General features: G+C 31.0%; 2 protein-coding genes across 5 annotated transcripts in view; one reads left to right on the top strand and one right to left on the bottom strand.

The window, feature by feature from the left end:
• Nucleotides 1-2,274: 2,274 nt before the first annotated feature.
• On the top strand, nucleotides 2,275-4,812 carry LOC129616594 (uncharacterized). Its single transcript, XM_055532223.1, has 3 exons — nucleotides 2,275-2,518; nucleotides 2,911-4,679; nucleotides 4,753-4,812. Exons 1-3 carry the CDS (start codon nucleotides 2,275-2,277, stop codon nucleotides 4,810-4,812), a joined length of 2,073 nt encoding a protein of 690 aa, XP_055388198.1.
• Nucleotides 4,813-10,226: 5,414 nt separating this feature from the next.
• The window catches only part of LOC129616596 (zwei Ig domain protein zig-8), an 83,846-nt gene continuing 71,925 nt past the window's right edge, over nucleotides 10,227-22,147 (bottom strand). For all 4 annotated transcript variants that reach the window (XM_055532224.1, XM_055532226.1, XM_055532227.1 and 1 more), the window contains 3 exons: nucleotides 16,294-16,471; nucleotides 10,621-10,757; nucleotides 10,227-10,549 (listed from right to left, as the gene is read on the bottom strand). In XM_055532224.1, the coding sequence (XP_055388199.1) occupies nucleotides 10,452-10,549; nucleotides 10,621-10,757; nucleotides 16,294-16,471 (413 nt within the window). In that variant the 3' untranslated portion in view covers nucleotides 10,227-10,451. The remainder of the gene's footprint in view (nucleotides 10,550-10,620; nucleotides 10,758-16,293; nucleotides 16,472-22,147) is intronic.

Below are 22,147 nucleotides of genomic sequence, written 5' to 3'. Positions count from 1 at the left end.
ATAATAATAATAATAATAATAATAATAATAATAATAATAATAATAATAATAATAATAATAATAATAATAATAATAATAATAATAATAATAATAATAATAATAATAATAATAATAATAATAATAATAATAATAATAATAATAATAATAATAATAATAATAATAATAATAATAATAATAATAATAATAATAATAATAATAATAATAATAATAATAATAATAATAATAATAATAATAATAATAATAATAATAATAATAATAATAATAATAATAATAATAATAATAATAATAATAATAATAATAATAATAATAATAATAATAATAATAATAATAATAATAATAATAATAATAATAATAATAATAATAATAATAATAATAATAATAATAATAATAATAATAATAATAATAATAATAATAATAATAATAATAATAATAATAATAATAATAATAATAATAATAATAATAATAATAATAATAATAATAATAATAATAATAATAATAATAATAATAATAATAATAATAATAATAATAATAATAATAATAATAATAATAATAATAATAATAATAATAATAATAATAATAATAATAATAATAATAATAATAATAATAATAATAATAATAATAATAATAATAATAATAATAATAATAATAATAATAATAATAATAATAATAATAATAATAATAATAATAATAATAATAATAATAATAGTAATAATAATAATAATAATAATAATAATAATAATAATAATAATAATAATAATAATACTAATAATAATAATAATAATAATAATAATAATAATAATATTAATAATAATAATAATAATAATAATAATAATAATAATATTAATAATGATAATAATAATAATAATAATAATAATAATAATAATAATAATAATAATAATAATAATAATAATAATAATAATAATGATAATAATAATAATAATAATAATAATAATAATAATAATAATAACAATAATAATAATAATAATAGTAATAATAATAATAATAATAATAATAATAATAATAATGATAATAATAATAAAAATAATAATAATAATAATAATAATAATAATAATAATAATAATAATAATTTATATATGTACGCCAAAAAGAATAAAAAATAATGGACGAATAAGAATTGCGGCGTGGAACGCAAATGGCGTTCTTAATAAAAAGCGTATGTTAGAAATGTTCCCAAGGACCCTTTGATATATGTTTAGTAACAGAGACACATTTAAAACAGCCAACAGATATAAAAATAAATGAAAGTAAAGTAGAAAGAGACGATAGCCAATTTGTTGCTTGATTGCCAATTTGTCTGAGTAGAGTTCTATAAACAAAATTTCAATGTTGGTGTTGATTACTGTCCCCCGGGTCCATTTATAAAGAGTGGTTTATTCAAGATTTCTTGAATCTGCTTAAAGAAAGGTTTATTCTGGAAGGTGACTATAATGCCTAACGTATAGATTTTGTTCTATGTTGACCTCAACAAGAGGTTGAGAGGTGATAAAAGCTATTAAAGACATTGTTTGTCGCTACCAATCCACTGGTAGACCAACATATTGGCCAAGTGATAGAAATAAGGTATCAGATTAGCTGGACTTCTTTATTGTCTTGAAAGTCTCGCCAAATTTCATTTTCATAGAAGATAACTGTGACTTGGATTCAGATCATTCTGCAGTTATGTTAAACTATAATTAAAATGACTAAATCCACTAACTGGACTAGTTTTAAAGAACAGATAGAGAATTAATCTTAAGTTTATAAACTTAAGATATGTCTTAAATTTATCTTAAGAATTAAAGAACGAACCCAAGATAATTTGGATTCCGATGTAGAGAATTTTAATAAAATCATACCGCCTGGAATAATACAAAACAATATGAGTATGAATCCGTGGGTATGACTTATTCAAGAGAAATACTAAATATATTAAGCGAAAAGAGAAGAGCTGGTCGCAGATGGCAAAACTCACGAGATTCGGCAGATAAAGCTGCACTCAATCGACTCACTCAGAATCTAAAAAGAAAAATAAGAAAAATCAAAGAAGATTAATTTGATAATTACATTAAAAATTTGTCAGCCCAGCAAGAAATTAATAAATTATTTCTTATGGAGGGCTGCAAAAAGTATTAAAAAGACATTTTTACATGTCCCCTATACTAGAGTAACGGATGGCAAATGGGCAATGGAAAATAGGGTTAAGGCTGAAATATTTGCAGATTATCTTTATAAATTTTTAGGCCAAATGACATACACTCAAACATAAATATTGCAATGGGAAATGTGAGAGCAGAAAACGTTATTGCTCCATTTGCACTAAAAGAAATAGTGGAAGAAATAAAAAGTTTAAAGTCAAGGAAAGCACCGGGTTATGATTTAATTACTTCTAAGATACTGAACCGTGCCCCCGGTGGCCGAGTGGTAATGCACTCGAGTATCAGTGGTTTTCACCCGGGGGGTCGTGGGTTCAAATCCCGCGGTGGTCGCACTATCAATATGATGAAATTACTGAAAAAAAGTAATTTCATACTCCACAGCGTCCACGATATAGCTAAAATAATAAAACAATATCAGTATAACCTTAATACATAGTAATTACCTATAAAAATTATATCCAATATTATAACCCCAAAATATTCAATATTAACTATAACTCTCATATAATAATACTAAATATAAAAAACACATGGAGAATGACAACATCAAATAGACTGACAGCCTTACGTCATGAACCTGTCAATAATAAATGGACCCAACAAACCTGTGACAACAACGCTATCTGACGGGAAAAATGTGTTAGGGATGTACATGACGCGTCTCTTCTACAAGACGATAGGTGGCTATATACAACCGTGTAGAATATACTACAACAGACTAATCATCTGCTTAGTGAATAAAATACGATTCAAGAAACTGAGATTCAGCCTCGGAGAAGCAATGAAATAACGGGAACGAACTTTGGCACACGCATAAGGACAAGAATAGGACAATGGAATGTTAGAACTTTAAGAGAGGCCTCAAAACTAGCACAAGTAGAAAATGAAATGAAGAGGTATAAGATCAGCATTCTTGGGCTATCTGAAATAAGATGGAAAGAAAATGGAGAAATTATGACAAACGAAGGTAACCAATTCATATACTCGGGAAACAGTAGAGGTGAATATGGCGTAGGGTTCATAATAAGTAAACAAATGTCAAAAAGTGTAATAAGCTGGGAACCCATATCTAACAGACTCATCACCCTCAGACTAAACTCGAGAATCAGAAAGGTTTCAATCATTCAATGCTATGCACCAACAGAAGTAGCTGACGAAAGCGAGAAAAATGAGCTATATGAGCAGCTGACAGCAGCAATATATAAAGTACCGCGCACGGACATTCTGATACTTATGGGCGACTTCAACGCTAAAGTTGGGCAAAGGGACCCAGAAGATGAATGTACGGCCACAGGAACACATGGGCTTGGTGTGTTGAATAACAATGGTGAAAGACTAAGAGACTTCTGCAGAGAACACAATCTAGTAATTGGCGGCACACTATTCCCACACAAAAACATCCACAAATACACTTGGACATCCCCCGATGGCATAACAAAGAACCAAATAGATCATATATGCATTAGCAAAAAATGGAGATCCTCGCTAATGGATGTCAGGACAATGAGAGGAGCGGATGCCCAAACGGATCACATGTTACTTACCTGTGAAGTGAGACTCAAACTATCGGCCCTAGCAAGAAACTCAACCAGGAAGAGGAAATGCCTTAACACCAAAGAATTAAAGTCAGAAGCAAAGAGATTTGAGTTGTCACAGAAGATAGAAGATCTTATCGTCACAGAGAGTCCAATAACAGAAGAAGGTATCCAAAGAATATATAGAAGAGCTGGTGAAGAAGTTATTGGGACTATAAATCCAGAAAGAAAGTGGTGGATATCCGATGATACATGGGAATTAATTAATAAGAGAAGAACTTTGAGAAGGAAGCTTCTAACAGACACAAACAACAATGCGGTACGAGAACAACATAAAACGATCTGTAAGGAAGTCAAAAGAGCAGCCAGAAATGATAAAAGAAGATACCATAATAATATCGCTGCAGAAGCGCAAGTCGCAGCTGAACAACATGACACCAAACAATTATACAAGAAAATAAGGTTACTTTCGAATAGGGGTCTCAATAAAGAACATCCTATCAGAGACAAAAATGGTAACATATTAACTGAAACGCAGAGACAAATTGAAAGATGGGTCGAATACTTCAATGAAGCATCCAACACACAACTTCCGGAATTCCAGCCAGAAATCTGGGCAAGTCGAAATGAAGAACGCTGCAATATAAACACTAGTCCACCCTCATCCAGAGAAATTTGTGAGGCCATAGCCCAACTGAAGAACAATAGGGCTGAAGGAACTGATGGCATAAGAGCTGAATTAATGAAGGCAGACCCCTTACAATGTGCTAGAGCACTACAGCCCATAATAGGGAGAATTTGGGAAACTGAAAACATATGTAAAGAATGGAAGAGAGGCATCATTGTGAAGCTTCCGAAAAAGGGTGATCTGACCAACTGTAGCAACTGGAGAGGCATTACACTACTCAATGCCGTTATTAAGATACTCGCCATCATCCTACATTCAAGAATTAAAGATCACATAGAAAAACGACTAAGAAAAGAACAGGCAGGCTTCAGAGAAGGAAGAAGTTGTACTGAGCACATTAACACAATAAGAATAATTGTGGAACAATCTAAAGAATTCAACTCGCCACTCTATATGGCATTCGTGGACTTCAAGACAGCTTTCGACGCCATAAATAGAAGCGCCATATGGAGAGCTCTGGAGCTGAGGGGAATCCCTAACAAGATAATCAAAGTTATCAAAGCAATGTATGAAAACGCAGAGGCCCAGATCCTCCACAAGGGAAGGCTAAGTGAACCAATAACAACAACGAGGGGAGTTAGGCAAGGCTGTCCCCTGTCGCCAGTCCTCTTCAATATAGTGATAGACGAAATCATGAGGAAAACGAATGTTATAAGAAATGGAATCGGCTGGAACATCTTCAACACCCTGGATGATTTGGAGTATGCGGATGATGTATGCCTACTTGCACACACATACGAAAACATGAAGCAAAAACTAAACAAACTGAAAGAGTGCGCAATGGAAGTCGGCCTACACATAAACACGCGGAAAACAAAGACCATCAGAATAAATACAACAAATCATCAAGAATTTGAAATTGATGGCGAAATAATAGAAGATGTGAGTTCCGTGACATACCTGGGGAGCATTATAAGTTCAGATGGCGGGGCAGGCGCTGACATTGAAGACAAGCTCAAGAAAGCTAGGGCGGCATTTGCTAGACTATGGAAGATCTGGAAGTCCACGCAACTTTCCAGGAATGTTAAACTGAGGATCTTCAACGCTTGCGTCAAATCAGTAATGCTATACGGCAGTGAAACCTGGCTCACTAACAAGAAAGACATAAATAAAATGCAGGTTTTCACAAATAAGTGCCTCCGCATCATCTGTCGAATATTCTGGCCCAATAGAATTAGAAATAGTGACCTATGGGACCTGTGCAAGCAGAACCCGATAGAAATAGAAGTCAGAAAAAAGAAATATAGATGGATAGGCCACATATTGAGGAGGCCAGAGCAGTCCATAGCCAAACAAGCATTGGAATGGAATCCCCAGGGTAGGCGAAGCATCGGTAGGCCTAAGAACACGTGGCGTAGAACGATAGATAAAGAAATAACAGCAGTGGGGAAAACTTGGGCACAAATAAGATCTATCGCCCAAAATAGAGAGAGATGGAGAGGTTTAATCGAAGCCCTATGCTCCTCAACTGGAGTTTGAAAAGGATAAAAAAAAAAAAAAAAAAAAAAAGATACTGAACCAATTACCAAAAAATCTAATGTGGTCAGCACATAACCGACCGCAATGTGTATTGTCTAGTTAAGTGAAAGTGTTACAGAGTATTATAAAAATGTCTGTTAAAGACTTCTTTCCAATTTTTTGGATATTAGTAAGGTTATAGTTAACATACCTAGAAAAATGTAAATTTGGCTCATAGTAGAGTTTCGTTTTGTGCTACCCGAATTCCCTGAAATGCTCGCCAATTAGTTTTGGTAACAACCGGAACTCAAATATCAAATTCCAAGAAATTCCATTAATTTGTTCCGTAGATATAGTAAAAAATGTAAAATCGGGCTGCAGATCAGTTTTGGAGCCCTGATCTTTTTAAAAAATTTATATGATCATTGTCTTAGTACAAGGAATTCAAATATTAAAATTCAATGAAATCGATTGATTATTTCTCTTTATATACGCAAAAATGTATATTTGGCCCGTAGTAAACCTCCAGTTGCTGACTCCTGATTTCCAAAAGTTAGGAGGGTTCGCGGACGGACGAGCTAAGCTTATATATGAAATTTCAAGTAAATCGGTTGAATATTTTCTTCAAAATGGTCAAAAATGTAAAACAGGCTTGGTAGTAAGTGCAGTTCCCCAGGCCTGATACATCCCAAAAGTTGATCAATCCGTGCCATGGTCGAAATTAACTGACATATAAAATTTCATCAAAATCGATTCAGCCGAACATTGAGATACACGCCTAAAATGGAGAAGTGCATTCCCACTGAAAACTCGATATGCAAAATTTGTTGCCATTACATAACCTACCTATTGTACACAAAACAGTCGGTAAAAAGGATATAACAATGATGACTTTTTTAATGAATTCTGCATTAAAGTTAAAATATTTGCCTAATGCTTGGAAGATGACGGAAGTTATAATGATACCAAAACCTTTAAATGAGACACAGTCTTATAGACCAATTTCTCTGCTACCAATTTTGTCGAAACTTTTGGATAGGTATTACTGAAAAAACTGGGGCCTATAATTGAGGAGAGATGATTAATTCCGAACCACCAATTTGGTTTTAGAGCAGATCATTCAACTACTTATCAAATTCATAGAATTACAAATATTATTGTGCAAGCGCTAGAGGAAAGACAAATTTGTGCAGCAATTTTTTCACAGACTTTTGACAAACCTTGCCACGAAGGATTAATGTACAAAAAATTTATTATTGAAAAAATACTACCGAAGCAATATGTAGATATTCTCTATTCTTATTTAACCGATAGATTATTTAGAGTCAAGCCGTTGAAATTTACAATGAAAATTTGGTTGGCCGTCAAAGATCAAATTGAAATATTAAACCTGTAAGAGGTTTAGTATAAACTTACAAACACATGCAAAACAAATAAGACAACTTGAAGTTAAAACTTTCAAACAAATTTTTGGATCTAGAATTACAATAAATTCTGTCCTACATACGAAGGGATTTTTTCGAAATCTGAAGATCGTTACTAGCAAAGAAATAACTATTTACTTAAAAACTTTTTACCTGAAGGGCTGGTCGATTAGGAAGCTTTTGTCAGAAGTTCAGAAATATTTTCTGTAGCACTATTAAAAGAAAATTTATGTTTTGATGATAAAACAGCTATAGATTCACAAACTTATTGGTACTTTGGGTCAAGAAAACATTCCGTACTTTCAAAACTAGCTTTTCAGATGATATATATTATAGCATCCTCGGCCGATATAAAGGGTTATTTTTATATTGGTTTTATATTTATTCAGCTATCCGTAACCGCCAGGGAATTGAGCAGTCAAAAAAATTGGTTGTAATATATATTTTACTCTTAAATATAAGAACAAAAATATTTAAATTTACGAATATTAAAATTAAGTAAAGCAATAAAATATTTTGTAAATGTAGCAGATATAGTAAAAAGATCAATTCGTAATTCCCATTTTCTACGTGTAGAAAATTATGAAAAGAATTAGACAAAAATTCCGTACCATTCTCTGATTTATTTGGAATAGCTCTAATATTTTGATTTCTGATTAGATTTGTATCATAAATATTTTGATTGGAATATTTATTAACGGAACTAGTAAATGAATTTCTATATGATCACTGTTAAGATATAATGCATTTCCCTTCGGATAACCTAATTCGTTCCGTGTCTGAAGTAATTTAAATCAAATAGGGCAATAGGTTAAAATCTTGATAGTTACCGTCTAGTAACATAATAATTTAACTTTGTTATTTAAAAATTACAAAGAAAATATTTTGATAGAAACATATGCGGCTTTGCCAGTTGAATCTTCATATAGTAACAAAATTTCAGTTAGTGAATGATATTTAACATTACTAGAATTTTTAATTTTTGAAAGATCTCTTTTCTTTTTATTTAAAAAAAATCCCTTGCAATAATATTTTAAATTTACGATTTCTTTTTATTTTAATTAGTCACATATAAAAAATATGAGTGAATTTACAGTTCCTTGTTCTATGTTATTTACTATATTTATCTCGAAGCATGTTATGGATTAATATAAAAAAAAATCCATTTCAACTAATTTAAATATGACCGAACAACAAAATGTACACAATTCAAACAGTATTGGGCTCTCTAATATTAAAACAGGTTCCAACACCTTATTTTGTTAATGGTTTGCCTGCAAATATTGTTGTAATAGCACGAATTGTACTATATTTGTTTCTACACTAAAATTGATTTATAGAAATTGTATTTCTAAAATGTATTCATTATCTACCATAAAATTTTATTAACAATGGATTGAAACACTTTTATGGATTGATGTTAGGTAATCGGTCTACAGAAGCCTGGGCTGCTTAAATATTTTTCCTGGTTTCATTGTTGTAAAAATTAATTCATTTTTCCAGCTTTTGGAAATAAACCTGAATTTAAATAATTACGAAAATTATAAAATATTTTCCAATGATGGAATGTAGAAGATTACTTTAAACTAAATATAGAATTTTATCAATTCCTGAAAATATTTAACCATTCAAATTAAAGAATATACTTATAAGTTTCTATAATGTGGTAAAATAAGTGTTGTATACTTGTATTTCGCTATCAGCTAATTTATTTGATTTTACTATAAATCCAAATATTTGAGAAAACTTGTATTATTCACTAAGAAATCAAATACAGTTCTGCCAAAACTTTGAATAGAGCGTGTGATAGATTCTTGTATAGAGAAGTTCTATCGTTTGTTGTGTTGTGTACGTATTCTAAATATACACCTCCAGTGCTAGCTGTATCGCCATTACTTTCAATAAAATAACTACGCTATTTAGCACTTCTTAAAAAAAATTTTGAAAAAAACGTCTTATTATTTTCACTTTGTCCGTCCGTCCGTCCGCGGACTTGTTTACAAAACTTCTACACCCTTGAAGATAGAAAGCTGAAATTTAATATCTACATGGATCTTTACTAGAAACTTATTTCCGTAGAAGAAAATTTTTATCTATCGCCCCCACTCTGGAAGTTATACCTATCCAAAACCCTAAAAGTGACGTTTTTTAACTTTTTATTGGAGTGAAACCATAGGCATTCTGCATATTTTGCAAACGCAGAAAGGCAATGACTTAATTAAAAGCAAAGTGGCCGTTCAAATTTACCTTTACCTAAAATCGGTTTTTTCCTAATTTTTTATCTTGTGTTTTTTTCTAGACCACAAACTCTAGGAGATTAAAATTTTAGCAGCTGTTAGACACTAGTAAATAGTTTATTTTGTTAAGAGAAAATTTTCCAAAAATCTCCACCCCCTCTCAAGTTATCGTCTCTTGAAATTTGTAAAATTTGAATTTTTGACACCTTATATTTTCAAAACGGCAAGCTTTTTTAAATTTTTATAAACCCAAGAAGTTCACGGTAAATTCCATGACATTAAAAAGCATAATGAAGTTTTGTATATGAATGAAAATAATTTTAATAGTGTTATAGGTATACATAGACTGTATTTAAAAGCAGTATTTTCACTTGTTGAAGGGAAGTTTTACAATACAAACCATTGGTTTGACCCAACTTTATTATATTTATATTCTATATCAATTATACTTCTCACACCCTCGTTGATGTAGTATTGGAAAGTTTTACTCTGATACGCACATTTTGCAGCAGACCAATATATGACATTTTGAAATAAGCTGTGAAAACCCGATACGATGAAAAATTTATAGTTAAATAAAGGAATCATTTAGCTAATTTTTAATTTGAATTTTTTTAATTTAATATAATGTCCTTCAAAAATTTTTAATTTGCAAAACTTGTGTATTTAATGCAATAAGTTTTTTAGGGTCTTAACGTATATAAGTTTAAAATTTATATATAACCAAATAAAAAGTTTAAACCAATCCTCACATATTATTTTATTATTTACTGTCTCGATTTCATGTGGAAAAATAATTAAATTAAATATATTAATATGATAATTTTCAGTAATACACAACTAAATAAATAAAATAAGGTTTCGAAAAAGGAACGTACTCAGTGCTTTATATAATTTCTGTTCGATTCTGCTTTTTTCAATAATAGTTACAATCAATTCCATAAAACTCGTTGTCATCGAGCTAGAAATAAAATGAAACTTAAAAGCAAAGTTACTGTAATCATGCCGTATTTTATAGTTCCAGAATGTTGCATTGCCGCCGGATATTCACCTAAATTTAGTAAAAGAAACAAATATTTATGTTTAAGTAATTATAGTTACATTTAAGCTTCCTATACATACCAGAAAGAACGTGAACTGTGACTGTCGCTTTGCTTTCGTTGTTTAACATACAGGTATAATTTCCAGAGTCTTGTTTTTTTGCGTTGGCAATATAAAGTCTACTGACAGCATGATCGGAAAATGATTCACTTTTAACACTGTATTAAAATAAGATTCAATTATAGTGAGCAGTTATAAAGCTGTTGTTTATGTTTAAAAAGCTGAAATTGACAATTTAAAGATTATTTAGGATTAAATATTTTGAAAATTAAGAAATTTAAATTCCCGCGCTAGAATCTCACCTTGTCGTAGTGACAGTCCTAAGCATGATTAACATCCGTGGGACGTGTTATTTACAAGTATTTCCAACAGGTGAAACACAGGTGAAGAATTAATTATTAAAGAAGGGTACCATTCTTCGTTGGCGGAACTCTACCTTATCGTGGTGCGGGAACTGAATAGAACCGGCAAACTTGAGAATGATATCGGTGGATTCTACCATACTAATAAAGCCGATGGGGTGATCTTAAACGAGAGTTCCAGGACTGAAAGCATAGACCGGTCTCCGTATATACTTAAGAGATCAAAAATGGGAAAAACTCTGGGGTATATGATATCTGCTTGGGGCATCGAACTAAATCTTAGGATTAGAAACAAAATACTCAAAAGAGCAAAATGTCGAACAACTCTTAAAAAAAATGGCGAGCGTGATAGTATGCGCCCGTCTTCATTTTAGAGTTGCAGATAGAAAGCCGATCAATATTTAAATTTTAAGTAGAGTTTATGTGTAAGGTAGAGTTTAAACTATTTGAGATGGTATTCGAGTACCTCCTAGCCGTCAAAGGTAGTCGAGTACCTCCTAGCAAGGCTGTCTTAAGCTTTAATTCATCTGAGGTTGATACAGGTTACAAGCTGATCAAATGCGATAACTGTGGATTTCCCTTACTTCTTTAATGGCCAAGATTAGCGAATATTCAGATGGTTTCCACTTAGATGAATTGAACACAAACATAACAAGGAAATCTTCAGAATATTTTTCAATTCCTAGAATACGCATCGTAAGGATCAAAGAGCTCAAGGTGTTATAAATTACTGGCGGACTATCAAAAAGGAAAAACCGGTAGAAATAAAAGGTTTCTTCCTGTTTCTCATAAAAATGGAGAGTTGTGGGAATCATTGGGAAAAGGTTTGACATAAAGTGCGCCATTCAGCCAACCCAGAAGCGGATTTCACTGAGAAGGCAAGTGTTTTAAATGTTGATGCAAGTGAAACTTTTCAATTTTTTTGATACTTAGGTTGATTTAAACAAAAGTGAAAAGTGGTTGGAGCAATAGATCCCAATGTAATTTTAATAAAAATATTTCATTTTTACCGACCGCATTGTATATGCCATGAGGTGGGTTATATGATGGCAAGAAATTTTCGATGTCGCACTTTCGGCGGGAACAGTCTGTCAGTCTGTTTTATATGCGAGTTTATTTTATCTATGACACTGATTGATCAACTTTTGTGATATATCAGATCTCGGTAAGTGATAAGGAAAAATAATCAACCAATTTCCATGAAATTTAATATTTAAATTCGGGTGTCAAAGCAACGAATCCTTAATTTTTTTGGAAAGAGCAGAACTCGGAACCCGAACTGAAGGCTTATTTCACATTTTTTACCATATCTACGGAACGGATTGATGGAGTTTCTTGACATTCAATACTTTTCATGGAATTCGAATGGCACAAAGCAAAGTTCTACTAAGAACCAAATTTACACTTTTCTAGGCATGTTAACTTAAAGCTTACAAGTGTCCTTAAAATTGAAAGGAAGTGTTAAAAATGCATTTTCGTATTTTTCTGTAACACTTTTACCTAGGCAATATACATTGCCGTCGGTTTTGTGTTGACCACAAAACCGACATGATATCGAGTTTTCGGTGAGAACGTACTTCTCATAGTAGGGAAGTGTAAATAAACTAGTTTAGCAACCCGTTGGTCTTTGTGTGCACGCGTGTATTTCAAATTCGGCTGATCCGATTTTAGTGAATAGTTTTGGGATATACCAGGCCCCGTGAACTGGACCTTTTAACGGGTCGGTTTTACATTTTTCATCACTTTGAAGAAAATTTTTAACAGATTTATTTGAAATTTCAGGTATAAGACTCATTTGACCGTATACAAAACCTCCTAACTTTTGGAAGAAATCAGGTGGCAGCCACTGGACGTTTACTACGGGTCAAATATGCATTATTGCGTATATAAAGAAAAGTAATCAACCGATTTCATGGAAATTTAATATTTGAATTCGAGATGTTAAGACATTGAATTTGTCAAATCTTTGCAGAAGAAGTATTTAAAATGCATTTTCATAATCTTATGGAATAATATTACTAATCTAGACAACAGGCGCTGCGGTCAGTTACGTGCTCACCACATCAGAGTTTTTTTTTAATGTTGCAATTTTTTTGCAATATAGACATATTATTTTCATAATTTTTGCCAAATTATGTTATATCAAAATGAAGGTCAGAGTAAAGAGTTTTTCTTTACGATGAAATGAAAATTTATTGCGAAATTTTTTTAAAAAGTTTTATTTTCCACTTGAATATTTCTGAAATTCAAAAGGATGGTTTTCATATATTTCAATTTTGAGGACCCATAAATCGAAAAGTTATTTATTTCGCTGGGGGAATATCATCGAGTCTCCAACCCCCTTTATTATTATATTAAAATCTTTATTATTATATTAAAAGTTCAAATAATTTATATTTATTCGATAATAATCAAAAAACCAACTAACCCTATATTTGAAATAGTTAAAATACAATACCCAAACCATCAAAATCATCGAATCGGCATCAAAATACCCGAATGAGATAGCAACGAAATCAACGTAACATAACCATATCTACCATTGCAGGGCTACACATGGTTGTTTTTAAAGAAATTAATTTTAATGAGAAAAAATAGAGTTGACTGTGCCAACTCTGTGATACGCGCACGAATTTGTTATCCTATGTGCAACAAAATATGCCATAGCTGACTATGGCACAGACTTATGTCTTTAAGTTGCTCACCGTAAAACATGTGACTATGACAAATAACAGCCCTAATAATGCACTTGCTTTTACGAAATTTCTATATTATAACTCCAATAATTTTTAAGATAATGCTATATTTGCTCGTGTGAAATTTCAATACCACAGCATTTATAGCTCCTGAGTTTGGAAGTTTATGGCAGGTACCCGAAGTTGTATCGCGATCTTAACCAATTTACATAGTGTTCTGGAATTTACTATAATAAATCAGTTGTGAAAATTCGGTGAACTTAGCTCAATTAGTTTTTGAGTTATCATTGGGATGGACGGAGGAACGAACGGATGGACGGACAGACTGACAGACAAAGCTAAATCGACTCAGAATTTGACGCTGATCAAGAATATATACTTGAGTATAATTCATAGACCATTATTTCTTTATTATACCTTTACGAACATACGTTCGTAAGGGTATAATAAATTCAGAGTCGGTGTTGGATATAGAATTTTTGTGAAAAATTGTATTTGAAACTTTACAGTGCGGTAAACGATGTAAAATTTCGCTTTGCGATACTACTCTTTCCAAGTTTAGCGATTTTTATCAACTCTTAGTAAGGGATATAAATTGATTTGAACTAATGTATTAAGGTGTGGAAGTCTAAGAGTTCAGCCGACACTAAAAAGCGCTATGATTTATACTCAGGTAATTTGGTTATGCCCGAATGAACTTTCTTTTTGATAACTTCGTTTCCATATAAAAGTTCTGCCGAATGCTATTGTTTAGAGAATTTACATACTGCACACGCTGTGTTCCGGGGCTCTTTTTTCAAATAGTTTTATTAATAATATTTTGGTTTTTAAATGATATTATAAATGATGTTTTTATTTTCTTAGAAGCTATTATAATTTATACTGTTATGAGGATTAATAAGACCACCAACTATATATAGTATTTCAGTGAAGAAAAGTGTGTTTGTTTTGTGTAAAGCTATTGATAAAAAATTAAAAATATACTTATGGCTGCAATTTTATTCTTATGATCTGTGTTTTTTAACATTTCTCGATAGCTTATTTATATTCCATAGGTTTAATATAAAGCGCGCACACTTGTAACTAGAATACAATGCAATTAAGCATTCCAAGACCTTTTTATTTAATTCGATCGATTTGAATTGACGCAATCGTTTAGTTGCTTAGATGTGCGCGCAACCAGCATTTTGACGAAGCTGGTGATATATTTACTGACTCTGGAGAAACGAAAATGTTACACGTGAAAGGAATCACAAATGCATATACTCGTTAAAAAAACGAGTTAGTGATTACAAAAATTACTCCTATCTGAAAAGTTGAAAAATATATGTTACACAAGCATAATAAAATATATGCTACACAAGTCTAATAGTGCATTTGTCAGCACCGAGTTGTTATTGGTCAATCAAGTTATAGACGATTATTTTAAAGCTGCTAAGTTTTTTTAATAAAAAATTTTTTAGCTATATATTATGATAAAACTAAATGACTCTGAACACTTCAACTTTAAAAAAATCCTCAGAGATTCTTAACGTACTTTATATAAGATAAACAACTTTTTATATAAAATAAAAATAGAAAAAATTAATATACTTTCACTCTTTTTAATAGGTTCTGAACTTTCCGTAAGGATTCTGAATAAACAAAGCTCTAAAATTATTATATCTAGGGCGGTATTAAATTTTTGGTCATATTTGCACATTGTATTGGAATTATAATTATACTTGACCTTCGATAATATTTCACAAATGGAGCTTGTGATAACAGCGATATATTCTGAGAATGATTGCAAAAGATCCAAATTCTGGCCGAGGTGCGCATTATTGAATTGTGCGTGCAATTCAGCCTTGAAAGGGGATATCGGAGACAGGACATAGTGATTTTGTTGGATAACCAGGCTGCCATCGAAGCGCTGAGCTCGTTGTCAGTTTCCTCCGCTGAGTATGGAGCTGCCTTGAGAAACTCAATGAATTGGGTAGGTACAATAGGATCTCTTTGTGCTGGATGCCACGCCATGTAGATGTGGATTGAAATAGGCGGCTGGCGCGCTAGGGGCTAACACACTTCGTTGAGAATTAGGAAGAGAACCAGAGAGGAGGCGGTAGTCTTGTGGGGCTGGGGCAGTTGAAGGGGCTTCTAGAAGATTATGACCAGAAGCGTCTTAAGAAAATTATAAGGATAAGATAGAGAGACATCAGTACACCTTCTCTGAGAGTGTATTACTCTCACGGATTAGGGAAATCCTGGTGGGTGTCTTGCACTCGGGACCCACTAAATATACAATCTACGAGTACCCGATAAGTATTTCTGAAAAATAATTAATATTATTTTTGAAAAAAATTTTGGTCTATTTGAAATTGTTTTTTAATTCTGACTGACACGAAGTATAAACATCGTTGAAAAATCGAACCTATAATTTTCATCAATTTTCTTCTTCAGGAAATGCTAAAGCAATTAAACTCTTTCTAAGCTTAACCGCTAAAACTGTCAGATACTTACTCAGGCATAATGTCAACAAATCCAAAATTGTACGTCAAATTTCTAATATTATTTTTTTGTTAATATTAAAACGTCTCACGTCAATGTAACAACTTGTTTTTTAATCACAAAAAGCGGAAATTATATTTCTTATTTACCTTATACCTCCTCTTAAAGATTCAAAATTTATGAACTTCAAATCATGTTTCCATGTGATTATAGAATTGAGATCATTTGTTTTCGAAATTATACAGCTTAACTCAATTGTGCTACCTGTTTTGTAGTACTTATCAGAATATAGCGATCCAGTTTCTCCAAGCACTTCTATTTTTGTGGCTGAAAACAAAACCATAATAATTATTGTGAATTTTTCAAAATTTTGTCACTAATATAATTACTAAGAATAGTAAGAATATTAGTAAAACTTAAAAAAAAACGGCGGTACTAATATTATGCAAACCAGATGCCTATAACATATATATATATATATAAAAGCAGTTCGTTAAATACTTAAATTCGCTGAATTTCGTTTAATTAGGGTCTTAGATTCTAAGAGTGCATAATGTATTAAAAAATTGTTCGCTTCTTTAAATCAAAAAAATTTCCAACAAGTAATATGAAAAATTTACGAGAAAATAGAACAATTATTATTTTTGATAACTTTTTTCCACCTGTTTGATATGCTTTTGATTTAATATTATGTATTTTATGTATTTAAATAATTTGGATAAAATATTATGTATGTTTTTACTGACATAGAATTACGACTTTCATTAATTTATTAATTAAAAAAAATCCGATGCGATCAGCATATGAGTGGCCGCAATGTATATTGCCTGATTTATTGAGAGTCGTGCAGAAGAATATGAAAATGTATTTTGAAAACTTCTTTTTAATTATAAGGAAGTTAACAAGGTTTTACCTTCCATACCTAAATTTGGCTTTTGGCAGAATTTCGCTTTCCTAAACCCGAATTTCGCTTTCTTTTCCCTGAAAAGTTCAACAGTTAGTTTTTGTAATAACCAGAACTGAAATACGGAATTTCAAGGAATTCCATCAATCCATTCCGTAGATATGGTAAAAAATGTAAAAGTGCGCACGTGCACCCAGTTCGGTTTTCAAGCTCTGATATTTTCAAAAATTTAAAGATTCATTGTTTTAACATCACGAATTTAAATATTAAATTTCAAAGAAATTGGTTAATAATTTCTCTTTATATAAACAAAAATGTAAAATTGGCTCACAAAAAAGTCCAGTTCTCGAGGTCTGGTATGACTCAAAAGTTGAGCAATACGTGCCATAGCCAAACTCACATATAAGATTTTAAAGAAATCGCTTCAAGCAAACTTAAGATACACGCGTGCACACACAGACCGACAGACAGACATCTCACTAAAAGTAGTTTATTTATGCTTTCCTACTATGGAGAAATGTGCTTCCAACAAAAACTCGACATTTTTCAAAATTTCATTTCTTCCTTATTTTTATCAAAAACATTTGGCCATTAAAAACCATGTGTTTAATCTTTGTTGTGTTAAGTTTTAGCCTATTCATTTCCAAGTATTTGTTTAAGTTCAAAATGTATTTATTTATTTTATCAACACATTCCCTCATATTGTCACAATATACATATAAAAATGTATCATCAGCTAACTTTAATAATTCAATTGATTCTTCAATATAATTTATGTACATATATTAAAAATAGAAGAACTCCTTATACTATCTTGCGGAACACCACATGTCACATCTAATGAAATAGACAAAGTACCTTTCACCTTTACTCTTTATTTTGTGCCAGACAGTTAAGTTTCAAGCTTTCTTATTAAAATCATTGTGTTGATGAAAGCTCTTTCCAAATCGCACAGAAATATTAGTACAATTACTTTTCTATCATGTATGGCCGTTTTAAAATTGCTAGCTACTTAATTAATAAAAGCCTTGGAAATGTGATTTTTCATGAGTCGTACTGGCCGTTGAACGTTGGTATGTTGATTTGCGGTAAATGTGCTTGGTTTTCTTGTGCTCTTGTAGACTCACCAGGTTCAATTTGGTCCTGCGTATGCTACCTTTTCCTTGTAACGATTTAGCGACTTTTCTCTTCCACTTTTTTTCAACTGCTCATCTTGTAGGTATTCTCATTCTTGTTCATTTTTTCATAATTATGTCATCATTTTCTGCAATGATATCTTTCCAATATGTGGTCAATGTTTCAAGATATTGCACGCACACTGTAACAGAGTCCTTTTGTTGCATGCATTCAACTCGGTAAAACATTTTTATTTTATTATGCTGCTTTATGTAGCGCTGCTGTTGCTCTATGTTTATCAAATTATCAGAGTTTAACTCAGCTTCTTCATTATGGTTTTCTTCTAAATCGTCGTCCGTTTCATTGCCTTATCAGTTTGCTTTTCAACTTTTGAGCCCTTGAGTTGGGTTGCGCTTTGAGCAACGAGTCGTTCTTGCAAGTTGTTCCAACTTGTTGCAGTATTCTTGATTTGCTTCACCTTGTTGTAGTATTCAGTTTTGAAATATGTATGTATAAATATAAAGTTAATCAGTAACTTTTCTCTGTCTTTTCCTATTTCCTTTTGTTCGGCAACAGTTTTATCCAGATTTAGATTTTGTGCCATTTTGTCTGTATTTTTTGGTTGAGCCCCCAAAATGTTCGAGAGGTTAATTGAAAAACTTCTTGTTGCTTGGTTTGAAGGTAATTAATTTATTTATTAAAAATCTGACCTATTTATACAAAAATTATACTACTTAAAATTAATAATTATTTCCCACAGAAATGGTTCCCAATTTCACGCTTTTTTAAAATTCATAATTTTTCCATGTTAAGTTACGTATGATATAGGTTTCAAATTTACTCAAAGTAAAATTAACAAACAAAATATATGTAATTTGACTCCTACTATTGTGAGAAATTTACGTATGATAATATTTACATTAACTAACTGTAATGTTTGCAAATACTTATGCGTTAATATTAAGGCTTGACAAATTAGCATTTTAGCAAGTTTGGTAACTGTAATTTAACTGTAACTGTAAAGAAAATAATAAGAAAAATGGAATTCAGAATAATTGCTGTTATACAACAATTGGTGCCAAGCAAAGTAGAGTTAAAGCAAATCTTGTTGCTTAAACTCCTTAACCCATTATCACATTAAAATATTGTGCAGAAATTTTAAATTTTCATAATTTGAGTTTTATAAGGTGTTCAATAAATAAAATAGTATGCATAGAGTACCCACACATGTTTTAATTTAAAAAAATCTGATGTGGTCAGCACATAACCGACCGCATTGTGTATTGTCTAGTTAAGTGGAAGTGTTACGGAATATTATAAAAATGTCTTTTAAATACTTCTTTCCAATTTTTAGGTCATTACTAAGCTTATAGTTAACATACCTCTAAAAATGTAAATTTGGCTCTTAGTAGAGTTTCGCTTTGTGCTACCCGAATTCCCTGAAATGCTCGCCAGTTATTTCCGGTAACAGCCAAATCTCAAATATCAAATTTCAAGAAATTCCATAAATTTGTTCCGTGAATATGATCAAAAATGTAAAATCGGCCCGCAAATCAGTTTTCGAGTCCTGATCTTTCCACAGAATTTTTATGTTCATTGTTTTAATACGAGAAATTCAAATATTAAGTTTCAATGAAATCAGTTGATTATTTCTCTTTATATACACAAATTGTATATTTGGCCCGTAGTAAACGTCCAGTTGCTGATGCCTGATTTCTTCCAAAAATTAGAAATTTTTGCGGACGGTCGAACAAGGCTTATATATGAAATTTCAAGTAAATCGATTGAATATTTTCTTCAAAATGTTGAAAAATGTAAAACAGGCCCGCTAAAAAGTGCAGTTCCCGAGGCCTGATATATCCCAAAAGTTGATTAATCCGTGCCATGGGGGAAATAAACTTATATATGAAATTTCATCAAAATCGGTTTAGCAGAACTTGAGATACACGCGTGCACACACAGACCGACAGACCGACAGGTTGCTAAAAATAGTTTATTTACACTTCCCTACTATGGGGAAGTACGTTCCCACCGACTCGATATGCAAAATCTGTTGCCATCACATAACCTACCTATACCGTATACACAATACGGTCGGTAAAAATGTTAAAGCAATTAATTTTGATATATTTATTGGCATATTTCTGTCCAAAAAAAGAACAACTTCAAAAATTTGCGATTTAATAACTTAGAACTAAAAAAAATTCAAAAATAAATAATTCAACAATCAAAAATAATAAAAATTATAACAAGAAAACAAAAAACTAAATTAAATTCAAAAAATAAAAAAATTGCAACTTCAAAAATTATTATATTGCGTTACATGAAGCATTTTGGATATTTGAATTTTGTTTTTCTACCAAATTTATAACCACATCTGGTATTAATTACCACCCAGTGATCCTTGTTATCATGCCTGGTACAAAGTAAGGTTTTACTATTACATTGTTTCTTAGACTCATGGCCATATTTTGTTAATAAACTAATCCCAATGCACCGTCTGAATGCAAGTAATGATTCGGTACTTTTCTTCAGCGTCAAAAAAATAAGCAAAATTAGGCCACCGACACCTCTAACACCTATTATAGATATTAAATTTGCTACTGCCTTATCTGCTTATTGAAATTTGAATTTTTTTATCAAAGTACATTTTAATTCCCGAATTTGAAGGTAATTCTCCTTGACTTATTGGTTTAAAAACTACATCGCCGCCAAAACCAAAATTTTTTGAATTTTCTGTGTTTCACTCTGTATATATCGTCGGTTAAAGCAGAAAGCACTAAGTGCATTTTTTGAGAATTCGGATTTCATAGATGAATTAAATCAGAATAATATAATCTTTGTTGTGGCAAAAAATCATGCAAATCCAGAATGTAGTTTATAAATCCAGAAATTAAAGAGACCAATCCCATTGCACTAATTGTTTAGTTTTACTATTTTACGATTTTTTCAAATTAACTTTACTCAAAACGCAATTTCCTGACTTAATGCTTTCTGCTTTTTAACCGACGATATTGAAAAAGCTAAACTGGAGCATAGCGCCCAATTTTTGAAGCTTTGTGTGGCATAGCGTCTTCCATCATATGGAGTATATACTCTCATATACTCTCGTCAATACTGCAGTTTCCTACTAAACAGTAATTTTTTTATTGATTCTGAAAAACTATCAAGGAATGGACGCTATTTTGACATTTGCAAAGGTGGTCGGAAGCGTTAATGTTTACGCTGTCATTAAAATGTATAGATACATTCTAAATTTTTTCAAACCTGCTACATCTTATAATTTCACTTATATCATGGCACTTTGGTACATCTTTTTTTTTTGACCAATGCAATCTTTTGTTTGGATATTTTGCGTATCCTGATTTTGCTAATTCTCTTAATACAACAGTTATTTCTTCATTATTAACATTTAAAGGCCATGGTCTTTTGGCGTACGTATTAGCTTCATTTGCTATATGATTTATTAAATCTTTTTGAAAATATAATTGAAAAAATTGCAATGGATTTTGACAAGCTTTTGCTTCTCAATGGGCTTTTTGAAATAAAATCTGATATTTCAAATCAGATGGCTCAATGCGCTATTTTATCATCTTCACAAACTATATTATCTTTTTTATTTGACAATATCCGGAACTTTCCTGCAGGTGTTAAAAGATTCCTGTCTAAATGATTTAGATTTCCTATATGCTCTTCGTCAGATTTTATCAAAGTCACCTTCAGAGTTTTGTATATTTATTAGTTTTGTTACTTAAATTAAAATTTCTATATCTTTGAAATCATCATTTTCTTACATGACCAAAATTTTATTCAACGCGAAATTACACAGAAAAAAACCAAAAAAAAGAAATATTTGCACTAATGTTTGAACCTACAAACAAAATCTTGAACAACATTTATTCACTAAGCACAACTTATATATTCACCAATAAAAATATCTCAAAGAGTTTAACACATGATAATAAAAACTATAAAAACATAAA

This window comes from Condylostylus longicornis, unplaced genomic scaffold, assembly GCF_029603195.1.
Source record: "Condylostylus longicornis isolate FDR11 unplaced genomic scaffold, ASM2960319v2 ptg000243l, whole genome shotgun sequence".
Taxonomy (NCBI): Eukaryota; Metazoa; Arthropoda; class Insecta; order Diptera; family Dolichopodidae; genus Condylostylus; species Condylostylus longicornis.
The sequence above is the reverse complement of the archived record's forward strand: the minus strand, read 5'-3'. Positions and strand labels throughout refer to the sequence as shown.